Source organism: Athene cunicularia (assembly GCF_003259725.1).
Source record: "Athene cunicularia isolate RWA chromosome 1 unlocalized genomic scaffold, athCun1 chr1_part1, whole genome shotgun sequence".
NCBI lineage: Eukaryota > Metazoa > Chordata > Aves > Strigiformes > Strigidae > Athene > Athene cunicularia.
The window spans coordinates 40,870,863-40,884,253 of record NW_020799091.1 but is presented as its reverse complement, the minus strand read 5'-3'; the positions used below and the strand labels follow the sequence as shown (position 1 = coordinate 40,884,253).

The 13,391-nt window shown below is 36.5% G+C and overlaps 1 protein-coding gene across 1 annotated transcript in view; it reads left to right on the top strand.

Moving 5' to 3' along the window:
* The window catches only part of KLHL1 (kelch like family member 1), a 237,967-nt gene extending 233,784 nt beyond the window's left edge, over positions 1-4,183 (top strand). Inside the window, exon 10 of the mRNA XM_026867823.1 lies at positions 3,818-4,183. Within this exon, the coding sequence (XP_026723624.1) occupies positions 3,818-4,183 (366 nt within the window). The remainder of the gene's footprint in view (positions 1-3,817) is intronic.
* Positions 4,184-13,391: the final 9,208 nt, after the last annotated feature.

Below are 13,391 nucleotides of genomic sequence, written 5' to 3'. Positions count from 1 at the left end.
CTGTTACTAAAAAGTTAATATTATCCTCATTTGCTAGATAAATTTGGAAACTAAACCTATTACTATCGGTTGTTCCTGTCAAATATGATTAATTCTCTCAAACAAATAATTAGTTATTTCCATTTCTGTAGAGATGCCACATGCACTCAGCTCATTTTAATTCAGTATTCTCTATATTTCAAGAAGTGTCTCAAATTAAGATAACAGAATATTTTAGGAGAAAAAAAATCCATCTGTGTTAAAACGTATTTGATAATAATATATTTTAACATTAAAATATTCCTTCTAGAGTACACTCCTGGCAGCACCTGGATTTACTTTTTTTACTATAGTAATGATTATGAGATAAAATGGCAGATCTAGAGGAAGTACATATGGCCCAATGTCAAATACATATGTGCAAATTTGTATTATTCATTGTAAATATGTTTTTTTATATCCAGAGAATAGAATGCCATAAAATGTAATAGTTTTAAAACACAGAATATTGAAAGATATTGATATTAAATAGCATGTCAGAAAAATAAAATAAAATAAAATAAATATTGTCTAAGATCAAATGTTCAAAATTTTAGCAACTGAATCAGATGTTTCTTTAATTACTAGGCAATGCCTACAAAACCGCTTTAAATCACTAACATTAGCTAGCTTATATCAGGAGTCTTTTGTGTAAGATTTATTTTGCTTGCTATGTTGCTTTCTTGCTTGCTTCTGGTAACATACTTCAATAACATACTTTAAGTTTTGCAGTGACAGGTGTCATTGGATCAAGCTTGCTCAGTAAATGAAGAAAAATCTTGCATTTCAGTTTCATTCAAATTCAATTCTTTTATACTTTGAGAAGAGAAATGAAAACCTCGGAGCAATTTGAGGATTTTGGATACATGTCTTGTAATACCATAAACTTGTAAAATATGAGTATTTTGCAATATGCAATTCAGATGCCAGCTATTTCACAGCTTAGATTTTAATGACATAAGGTTAGGCGATAAATCTCCAAAGCAATCCAAGGGGATTTATTGGTATTATTACTGGATTTGAAGGCAAGTCAGAGGCTTAATCCTTATGCACTTCTCTGTTAAAATCCAAACCAAAAACCAAACCAAAAAAACCCCAACCCCTATAGAATTCTGAACAAAGAACAGGATGTGTTCGTAACAAAATTTAACCTTGAAAGAAAATAGAACAGTCCTGTCATCTTGTGTGTGTGTTATTTTAACAGTATATCTTTTTTCACCTCTTCACTGGAATATGATCTGAACAGAGCTGGCAGCTCTTTAAGCACATCATTCTAGGAGTGAAAGAGCTCTTGATTCCCCCATGTAAGAAACTGGTCAAGGAAGGCAGGAGACGAATATGGCTGAGTAAGAACCTCCTGGTCAAATTAAAGTGTAAGGAGATGCATAGGGACATATATCCTGGGAAGAATATAGGGACACTGCCAGATATGTAGGGATGGGATTAGGAAAGCTAAGGCACAACTGGAGCTGAATTTGGCAAGGGATGTGAAGAATAATAAGGACTTGTACAGTTATGATGGCCAGAAAAGGAAGATTAAAAAAATGTTCTCTTCCTTGGTAAATAAGACAGAAGAAAAGTGACAACCAACATGGAGAAGGCTAAGGTACTCAACAATTTCTTTGCTTCTTTTCAATGGTTATCTCTCTTCCCACATCTCTCCAGTCCCTGAACCTCAAGACATGTGGGAATGAAGTCACTCCTGTCATAAGTGAACATCAGGTTTGAGACTACCTCAAGAACCTGAACATACAGAAGTCCATGAGGCCCAATTAGATGCACACCAGGGTCCCTGAGGAAACTGGCTGATGTAGTTGCCAAGACACTCTCCATTTTATTTTAAAAGTCATGGCACTTAGGTGAAGTCTCCTGTAACTGGAAAAAGGGAAAGAGCATGCCCATTTTTATAAAAGGTAAAAGGGGGGACCCTGTGAACTACCAAGCAGTTAACCTCATCTCTGTGACTGGTAAGACCATGAAACAGATCCTTCTGGAAGATATGTCAAAACATATAGAAAATAAGGAAGTGATTAGAGACAGCCAGCATGGCTTCACAAAGAGCAAAATATGCTTGACTAATCTAACGGCCTTCTGTGATGGATTAACTGCATCAGTGGGCAAGGGAAGAACTACAAGTGTCATTTAACTGGACCTCTGTAAGGTCTGTGATATGGTCTCCCAAAACATTCTTGTCACTAACTTGGAGGAATATGTTTTTGATGGATGGACTGTTAGATGGATAAGAAACTGAATAGTGGTCATGTCCAAAGTGTTATAGTCAATGGCTCAATGTCCAAGTGGAATCCAATAATGAATAGTTTTCCTCAAGGGTCCATACTGGGACCAATGCTGTTTAATATCTTCATAAACGACATAGTTGGATTGAGTGCACCATCAACAAGTTTGCAGATGACACCAAGCTGAGTGATGCAGTTGATTCACTAGAAGGAAGGGATGCTATTTATGTTACGGAGGGTCTCAAATAAACAATAAAGCACCAAAATAATTTAAATTTATTGTCAACAAAATTAATGAGCCCTCCACAAATTATAGGTTTGAATATCTGTGAATGGAGAACAGAACTACTTCCTAAGGCTTAATGACAACCCAAATCACATAACAAACAATCACAGAATCATCTAGGTTGGAAAGGACCCTGGAGATCATCTAATCCAACCGTTCACCTAGCACAGTTCCCACCTACAGCATATCCTTAAGCTCTAAATCGACCCGATTCTTGAACACCTCCAGGGATGGGGACTCTACCACCTCCCTGGGCAGTCCATTCCAACACCTAACAACCCATTTTGTAAAGAAATGCTTCCTAATATCTAGTCTGAACTTTCCCTGGTGCAACTTGAGGCCATTCCCTCTTGTCCTATCACTCATTACTTGGTTAAAGAGGCTCATCCCCAGCTCTCTGCAACCTCCTTTCAGGCGATGAGGTCTCCCCTCAGCCTCCTCTTCTCCAGACTAAACACCCCCAGTTCCCTCAACTGCTCCCCGTACGACCTGTGCTCCAGAACCTGCACCAGCTCCGTTGCCCTTCTCTGGACACGCTCGAGTCATTCAATGTCCTTTTTGTAGTGAGGGGCCCAAAACTGAACACAGGAATCGAGGGGCGGCCTCACCAGTGCCGAGGACAGGGGTCAGATCCCTTCCCTGTCCCTGCTGGCCACGCTATTGCTGACACAAGCCAGGATGCCATTGGCCTTCTTGGCCCCCTGGGCACACTGCTGGCTCCTGTTCAGCCGGCTGTCAATCAGCACCTCCAGATCCCTCTCTGACTGGCAGCTCTCCAGCCACTCCTCCCCAAGCCTGTAGCGCTGCTGGGGGTTGTTGTGGCCCAAGGGCAGCCCCCAGCATTTGGCCTTATGGAAACTCCCCCAGTTGGCCTCAGCCCATGGCTCCAGCCTGTCCAGGTCTCTCTGCAGAGCCTCCCTACCCTCGAGCACATCAACACTCCCACCCAACTTGGGGTCATCTGCAAACTGACTGAGGGTGCACTCTATCCCCTCGTCTAGATCATCAATAAAGATGTTCAACAGGTGTGGCCCCAAAACAACAACTCCTTAGGATTTAATGACAACCCAAAATGCTCTATCATTCCCCTAACAGATAAGGAGGGCCTTCTTAGGGCAGCATTCCAACTCAAGTCACCTCAAAGAGTTTCCTTGGGTGGCATTTTGACCCAAGCAGAGAGTCCTCAACTGCAGCTGCTGTCCAGGGGACAAGCTCAAAATGTCTCCCCCAGGGGACTCCATTTATACCCAGGCTCAATCTGACCCGTGGTCAATAGCAGTTCCTATTGGCCGAAGGCCCCAACTACTATGAAGCCCTGAGAGCAAAGGCAATCAATGGCTGTTATACTTCAGCAGCCAAGAAGCCCTATTATCATTGGGCAGGTGCACCTGCCACTATCAGGAAGGACCCTGACAGACTTGAGGAGTGGGCCCATGTGAACCTCATGAAATTCAAGAAGGCCAAGTTTAAGACCCTACACCTTAGTCAGGACAATCCCCAGTATCAGTACAGAATGGAGGATGAATTCATTGAAGGTAGCCCTGAGGAGAAGGACTTGGGGATACTGGTGGATGAAAAGTTGGATGTTAGCCAGCAATGCACACTTGCAGCCCCCAAACCAGTTATATCCTGTGCTGCATAAAAATAAGTGTGGCCAGCTGGTCAGGGGAGGTGAATTTCCCCCCTCTACTCTACTCTTGTAAGACCCCATCTGAAGTACTGCATCCTGTTTTGGGGTACCCAGAATAAGAAAGACATTGGACTGTTAGAGTGTGTTCAGAGGGTGGCCACAAAAATGATCAAAGTGCTGGAACACCTCTCATATGAAGACAGGCTGAGACAGCTGGGGTTGTTCAGCCTGGAAAAGACTCCAAGGAGTCCTGATTGTAGCCTTTCAGTATATAAAAGGGGCTTATAAGAAAGATGGAGAGAGGCTTTTTGCCAAGGCCTGTAATGACAGGTCAAGGGGCAATGGTTTTAAACTGAAAGAAAGTAAGTTTATGTTGGACATAAGGAAGAAATTTTATATGACAAGGGTGGTGAGACATTGCAACAGGTTGCCCAGACAAGGTGTGGATGACCTGTCATTGGAAGTGTTCAAGGTCAGTTGGATGAGGCTTTGAGCAACCTGATCTATTGGAAAATATCTCTGCCCATGGCAGGGGGTTGGAACTAGATTATTTTTAAGGGTCCCTTCTAACCCAAACCATGCTATGATTCTATGGTAAAATAATAATAGTTATGGACTCTAAAATAAAAATTTTAAGGGAAATTTTTCCTTCAGTTGTTGGGAGAAAAGCCCCATAATTTGTTTTCTGGCTCTCCCTTGAATATATTATGCAACAGACATCAGTACTTTCAATCTGAAATACCTCTATACATCTCTCTTACTCCTTTTGCACAAGTGGTCAGTATCAAATCCATTTTGCAAGTGAAAGCATATATTTAGTGATTAGGATGATTTAATATAACATGACTGATGTGTTTAGAAGTTGGTAGAAAATCTTTTCCTTTTCCCTCTGAGTTTAGAAGTTAATGACTTTTACTGACTTGTATTAGAGATTATGAGGTTCATACTATCTAATTTTAATCATCCAGTTGTAGTATTCTGACACCGCTGCTGGTAATTCTCCTTCACTCTATTAGCTACATAGGGAGTTAAGAACGAATTTCTAAATCTCAATCACATCTCAGTTACATGTTTAAAGTAGCCCACAGCAGATATTGTGAATAACCCCTTCAGTCATCTGTTTCTGACGCCACTCAAGATATGAGCTATCATAGGTTGACATTTGCTCTTTCCTCTGCACATTAATAACAACACTGATGCTCAGAGATGAGGAGGAATTATTAACCTTTTCTATGAGATAGTCTTTTCAGAAAAGACTTCTCTAATTCTGGGATCCTCTGGGATAATACTGCATAATATAACACTGCTACAGTGGAGAAGACAATGTAATCAGATAACTAACAGAAATTAGTGACAGATTCCGCTTTTAAAAATCCCATGCAGAAAATAATAATTTTCTTTGAAGAAAAATACTCTTTCAGAAAAGAAACTTTGCCATTTCTTACTAATATCTGCAATGTTATTGCTAAAACTGTGGGATTTTTATTTTCTAATGCTCCGTTTTAAGCCATGTTGAAATTCCTGGACCTTTGTTCATTGATTACACCAAAATTTAGATGAAGTTCCTGCTAAAGAGAGATCAGCTTAAAGAAAAGAGTTTGTATGATTATGACGGGGGTAGACATTATTTAAATACATTAATATACCATTTCACAAGAACAATAATTAAAAAAAAAATGGTATGCAGAATTTACTAAGATCTCTAAACCAATAAATTTTTTAAAAAATCTGTTTAGTAAAAATCCATAAACTGCATTTTTGAACATTTATTATTTTAAAGCACAAATATAATGAAAAAAAAAAATCAAGATTCTCTGAAAGAATATTTGTAAATTCCTGCTGCTAGGTATTTAACAAAAAATACTTTTTCAAAGTAATTTGGTTTTCATGATAATATTTTTTATTTTTTTCAAATTATAATACCCTGTATTTTTAAAATTTAAATATATTTTGTCTTTCTCATTTATCCATAAATTATTTATTACTTTTACTTTCCAGTCTAAACCAAAGCAGGTAATATGATCCCATTTTTATAGATACCAGAGTCAGTGTAATTTTTATGGGACATTGATATTTTTCATATCAGTATCATAACTCCTACTTGGTACTATGTACACAGAATCCTGATTGCTTTTCTTTTTCATTATCTATCTTCCTCATATTTATTTATTTCTTTAATGAGCCAGTGGGTTTTATGAGCCTTCAGGCAGCTCAGATGACACTCTAGTATTTAAACATAGAATTTTCTTTAAAGAATTTTTGTATGAAATATTTTGTATCAATATAATATCCATATTTGAAATTAATTATGCAATTCAGCTGACCTTCTGGTTAAGACTAGGAATTAGCTCCAAACTCAGACATGAAGACATATTTGTCCATGAAGTCTCAAATGAGCAGGGCTCCATTATAAATGACAGAGAACTATTTGATACAGTAAGAGGAATCTGGAATGTTCTTCAATTTGCAGTAGTCATGTATATTTGGTCATCTGAGAGGCATGCAGTGCCATTTCATATGTCTTATTAGAGTAACTACCACTCCACAGAGCACACAACTTCTCTAGAAGGTGTCATATCACTAGTCCTATGTGAAAATCTCCTACATTTTAGATAGCACTAAATATCCATTTTAATGCAGTTGAAATGCGGCTCGGATCACTATTGACTACAGACACTACTTCATAGTTTTAGGCAACTGGAATTATCAATATGAGTTTGAATTGATCCCTCTTTTAGTAATAAATACCATCAGCAATTGTGTTTCTCTGGTGCTATTTTACATGTGTAAATTTATCAAAGAATCAACTACACAAAATAATATTTATTTATTTTTTTTACAGAATGATTATTAAAATGAAAATTGGCTATGATCTCAAGAGATTTAAACTTTCTCTGCAATCAGAAGCGACAAGATGGAAAAGCACTTAGAGCATACATTCTTGTAATCCTTTGGTTAATTATTTCTTTTTCCTTCACTAAAGAAAAAGATGAAGACAAAATGTTATCAACTGTTCTGGACTGGAACTGTTATGACTGAGAAGGGGAGTAAAGAAGGATATAAAACTTCTGAAGTTTAATTTTAGCTCTTATGAAATTCCATCTAACACATCTTTCCCCAGACAATAGCAATTTTGCAGGAACAAGTTCAGAGATTGCTTTCTTCTTAGTGGAATAACATTCTTATGAGAACTGCTGTGCATGTGAAATATAATGTGAAGTGTAATCTCAGTTGGCATTCTTAAACAGAAAAAATAAAAAAAAAAAAAAAAAAAAAGACAATCTGCCTAGGACAGCAGTGAAACTTATTTGAAGAGCTCTTAAGTAAATAACACTGCCAGAAGAGGTGGATACCAGCTGTTTTGCAGATTGGATATTTGGTAGCTCAGAAGTGTGATAGCCTTTACATCAAACAATTATAAGTAGACCTGAATGGAAAATGGTTTTCCATGCTGAGATAATTTTTTGTAATTTGGAAAAAAAAAAAAAAAAGTGAAAACATTAACATGTTTTCATGTAGCAGGAATAACCTCCATATTTAGACCCATGTTCAAGTCATGACCCTGAGTGAGGCAAACTATGGCTCTAAATGTGGGGTTCCATACCATAGGTAGCATAGCTGTATGTTATTGGTTATTCCACTTTCTCTCTACAATTAGTTTTAAACAGAAACATTACCATAGATTTAGCAATACATTTCCTGACAAAGCTTAGCTGCAGAGGATATGTTTATGAAAAGCATGACTGATTTAACCAGAAATTAAAAATCAAATCGAACAAAAAACCCCCACCTTAGCACCTTTTCCTCCCCGCAAAACATCTTTTCAAAAAAGTACTTTGCTCTAGTAATAAGTGTTAAACTTGACACAAATTAACCATATTGTGGAGAAAATCTACTGAATAGTCATTATTGAACTGGTCTTGGTCAGTGCGGCCTCATCTCATTCAAAGTATAAATGAACTTTGTTTTCATTAAAGACTAAATCATAACTATGGTTTAAGAGCTACATCTTACATATGTTTACTGACTATGTACATGATCCTTTCAAATGCAAAGTCAAAAAAAGTTCATATCAGTACTGAAGTCAATTTAAACTAACTTTGTTCGAAAAAAAGGATACTCAAATAGTTGTCTGCTGCTGATAGACAATTTAAACAATACTTTCTGTTCGCAGCTGCTAATTTATAATATGTGAAAAATCATGGTTTTTCTAGCACTTCCTCTGCCTGACCAAACTACATAAGGAAGCTTAAGGCTAATTAAGGTGATTTGTTCTAAGCATGATCAAAAATGTGTTATATGAGCGCCAGAAAACCTAAGAGATGTAATCATCTGAAAGGGGAAAGTATTTGAAACAAATAGAATTGTATACTGAGAAGGAAGGATATAATACAGAGATAAAGTAGTTCCAGAGACAGAAAGAGGTGGCACCTGAATGCCAACTATAGATGGATTAATATTATTTTGTTGTGAGGCAGCCCTACAGGCAAGTATGGCAATATTTGTTCAGGTAGTTGAACATGTGTGAGTGTGTATTAGTGCTGAAGTCACAAGAATGAGTCATTTTAGTTTACTGAGTTGACACCACTTGAGTAACAAGGCTGACATAAGAGGACCACAGTGTGGCCTTCAATATGTTGCTGTGTAGTACTTAGAGATAGAACTTCTGTTAGATAAAGCACAACTAGTCAGGTGTTATGGGAGAAAAATATGTTAAAAAAAAAAATAGATAGATATTGAAGAATTAAAGTTATATAAGAATATTTGCCTAGCCACTTGGAGCAACCAATCAGTGAGCAACAACTCAGAGTGGTCCACCAACTATCAAAGATCAACATATCTGGAAGATGCTCTCCACCTTATAAAAGTCATCAGTCCCCACCCAAAGGGGAATATCAACACTCCACCTTCAGGGACACTTGACTGTTGACAGTTTCCAAGAGTTCCCAGGACCAAGTTCTCATGGCTGGAGCTTCCTGCTTCTCTTGGCCTCTGTCATCTGCTGCTTCTGTCAGCAAGGAAAGGGGAAGTAGAGACAGACATTTTTCTGTAACTTTGCAGTGTTGTTTTCATTATTAACCACTCTATCACAGTGGCAATAAATACCCAAACTCCTTCACACAGATCCGATTATTGCATAGCAGTTAATGTGTGTTTAGTTTGTTCTGATCTGAACCGCAACACAAAGGTAAAGCATATGTTATAAACTACTACTGAAAGATAATCATAAACTTAATATATGACCATATGTTCTAGTGATTGGTTGTGTATATATATATAGCCTCCATATTTTGCTTTTGTTCTTAAATAACACATTACACATAACAAAAAGTTAGTAAATATTTAGTGTCCTCATCTATTTATATTTATTCCTATCCTCGGGGAAAAATGTTCCTTTGGGTAATTTTTTGATACTGATATTGTAAAAATTGATGAAAAATAATATCAAGATCGTAGGTTATGGCTATGCTATCTAATATTTGAACTTTGACATTTGTTCAAACTTAAGCTATTTTGCATACAACTTACTCTCTTTTTCTGATTTATAAGATCTTGTCCTGAAGAAAATGAAATTAGACCAGTGTTACTTATCAAAAATGTAATCAAATAGGAATATTCTAATTGAATTTTTGAGTGGATGAAATGATTATTCATAATAAGATGGCAATTATAATCAAACTAAGGTTTCAACCACACAAGGGAAAGGTCTTCGTAATGTTAAGTATCAGTTCAAATAGAAATAATGTTATATGAAATGTATTATGTTTCATGGACACTTGATTCTTCACCTTTAGAGGATAATAGAAATTTCAAATATACCAGGAGAGCACTCAGGGTGTATTAACTTTGAATTTTTTCAACATTTAAGAGGAAAAATTACTTAGATAAAGATGGGATTTCACTCATCTAAATGTATTTAATTAAAAAATTATTTCTCAGAATGGGAAAAAAAAGAACTACTAAAGGTTCCTGTCCTTGCTTAAACAGACCTTGCATTTTCAGGTTTGAAGCAGATACTTAACCTTTAAACAGTGCCTAAATTAATCCTTTTTAAGGATATGTGTGAAGGTTTGAACTCAGCCACCACATGCCGGCCATTCACCTCCCCCTCCCCCCTCTGGTAAGATAGGGGAGGGACAAAAGAAGAGAATTAATGAGTTGAGTAAAAAGAAAATTTACTAAATATAACAAGAGAACAAAAGTAACAATAGTGAGTTCAAAAAGAAAAGGGGTAAAATGCAGCAGTGGCTTACTGAACGCAGCGACCGCCCACCCCAGCAACAACACCAACCAAGGAGTGTGCAGAGAGGCACAGTCCCACCCGGGCATGACATCACATGGTATGAAATACTCCAATGAAAATTAACTCCGTCCTGGTCAAAACCAGGACAATTTGCAAGAAGCTTACAAAGCCTTGGTAATGCCAGGACTTTAAAGACAAACAGTGTAACGAACTGCAAGACTGAACACAAAATTTGTCACCGTGACACGATATGGCAATTTTACTTGGAAAGAGAGCAAGTGGTGGTCGAGGTGACCTTCCAAGGACCCTTCAGGCCTCTTGTACAAACTCCAGTGCTGAGACCACTAGGGATATAGTCAATATGAAAAAGTACTTGGAATGATCCAGTGCAAATTGTTTTCTATATAACTGAAGGATTTAAAAACATCACTTTCTGTATCTTCATCTGTATGTCCATAAAAAAGGACAGAATTCTGGTCTATGAGCAGTTTAGAGCAAGATCATCTTACCTATACCTAAATCTGAGCTAGAGATCTGGGCATTAATTTAATGTTTGCATGTTACACGTTATGTTCCTGTTCTGTGAATCTATTAGAGTTACCATTTCTCTACTTTTAGGAGAAAAGACCTTTTATACCCTGTCATTACAGAGGGAATAGAAAAGGAGTGGAAAACAGAAAATTCCAATTTTTATGTAGAAACAAATAACAAGAAATTAAGATACTGAAGAGACCCATGGCTTAAGTAGTTTGAGCTGAGGTTATTGCACAATCTCTTGATGCAAAAACTGTGAAGAGGATCTGGTTTTCTGCCTCCTTAAACTGCCTCAAATGAGAATTTTTCTGAGTTTTAATAACAGAATGCACTGGGTACACTAAGACCTTGAACACAATACTTATCATCCATGTCATGGAGAAGCATCAGAGACTTCCCAGTCATGGAAAAACTAGAAAAAGCAGTGAATGGGGAAAAAGGAGTATAATGCTAAATCTACAAGATCTTACAAGGCAATCAAACTCCTTGCCATGTCCACCCTGAAGACCCTAATATATTGGACTTGAAGAAAGCAAAGTAAGGAAAAGATCACATTAAGATAAGAGCATACTTTCATTTTTTTCTCCCTGGTAAAGACATATAGTATTACTAGAAAAATTCCCTTTGCATTTCCACAGTGTGCCACAGATCCACCTTCACAGAGTCTGCTGGGAAGAACTCTTCCATGTGCACACACCTTTTGCAGTCAGAAAACTAGTCAGAAAATGAAATTATACAAAGTGTAGAATGTCTGCAAAATATGGAGAAAATAATAAGTATACAGAGTATAGTGTGAAGAAAACTAGGTTTAAGCCCACAAGGCATATACAAGAAGCCAGGAAGAATCAGATAGGTGATATAAGCTACGTTCAAATAAAACTGTAAGGGACAAAGTGAGAAAAAGACATCTCTCCTTTTTATCTATTTCTTTCTTTTTTTAGATAATGTTCAATGATGTAAAAATTGTTGAACTGTTGTGAGACATGCCTCTTCCTCTTTAATTGCAAAAACATTAGTGGAGTTTTCTAGTAGAAATTAAAACAAAGTGACATAAATTTCTCATATTAAAGTGTCGATACAATTTTCATAATTAAATATTATTTAATTTGTAGGAGAAAATAAATATTGTGAAAACTCAATCATTAGGTTTGTTGTACTATGGCCCTTTCATCATTTTAAAGGTCTCCTTCTTTTTCCACTCAACAGTAAATATTGTCAAACTGAAAGTTAAGCAAATATTTAAGCATTTTGTGTGATTATTCCCTGACCACAGAGTACTTTGGATGACCATATCCTAAAATTCATGATGGAACTCTGTGTTTTATGAGAAGTTCATTGCAAGTAAGATGGCTTGCTTTTTAATCTATCTGTTCATCTATCTCTCTGAGGGGTGAGTGGTATACAGGTCTTAAATCTAACTTAGACCGTCAGGTAAATTGCTCTTTATCACATAACAACCTGTTGATTTTTATGGATATTCAACATATACTATGAAAAGAAAGTCATTCTGCAGTTCAGTAAAATTTAGGCCCAAATGACCTCAACATTTCTCATTAGTTAAGAGAGAGATCAATGATCTCTCACAGAACCAACACATTTAAAAAGGTACCTGACAGAAGCTGCAGTCATGCCCTTTTGAAGCACAAAAGCAAAGAGGAGCATAGTTTTGACTTGATTTATCTTTCATTTTTCACTGTCATGGTTTTCTGATTTGTTAGCTTCTTTGGTAAGTGTAGCTATTTCTGCATATGTTTCTATATGTGTTTTCCCAATAACTCCAAATGTGTTATGACTCCAGATCTTTAAGAACATTATAGTACGTAGAGGCTGCAGCTTAAAATAACTTTAGATAGACAATAGTTTCATTGGTAAGCTCTTTATATTCCAAAGTGTGTTAAATTACTGCTGCCTTCATGGTTTGAAGAATTCTCTGTAATGCTTATTTCACTGAAGAGTTTTTGATTATCTTTCTGTAAATAGCTTTAGCCTTCTTTCATAAAATGTGCAGGGGGCCTATCTTTTCCAGGTGATTTACCACAGCTCATGTTTTTATAAAATAAATTCAGTCACTTCTTTCACCCATACCTTTGTAGGATATTATTACCCTTCTTTGAAGACTTTGAAAAGTAGTGAGTGTCAAAAATGCAAACGTATCTTCAGTAGATTCAAATCTATGTAGAATCTCATTAAAAAAAAACAAAACGAAAAAATATGTTATTTTAACTTTGATGAATTATGAGTACAAAAATTTAAATAAAAATAAAATATTTTATGCCCATGCCAACCTAGTTGTTTCTCCCTGGAGAAAACTTGCACTTTACTATACTGTTTCCACTATGACATCTCACAAATATTTGAACTGGCACATCCAGTGGCCCATGTAGTTAAAAGTTTGTAGTTCAATTAAATCAATTTCTGTTCTAAAAATCCATCTTTCTTGAC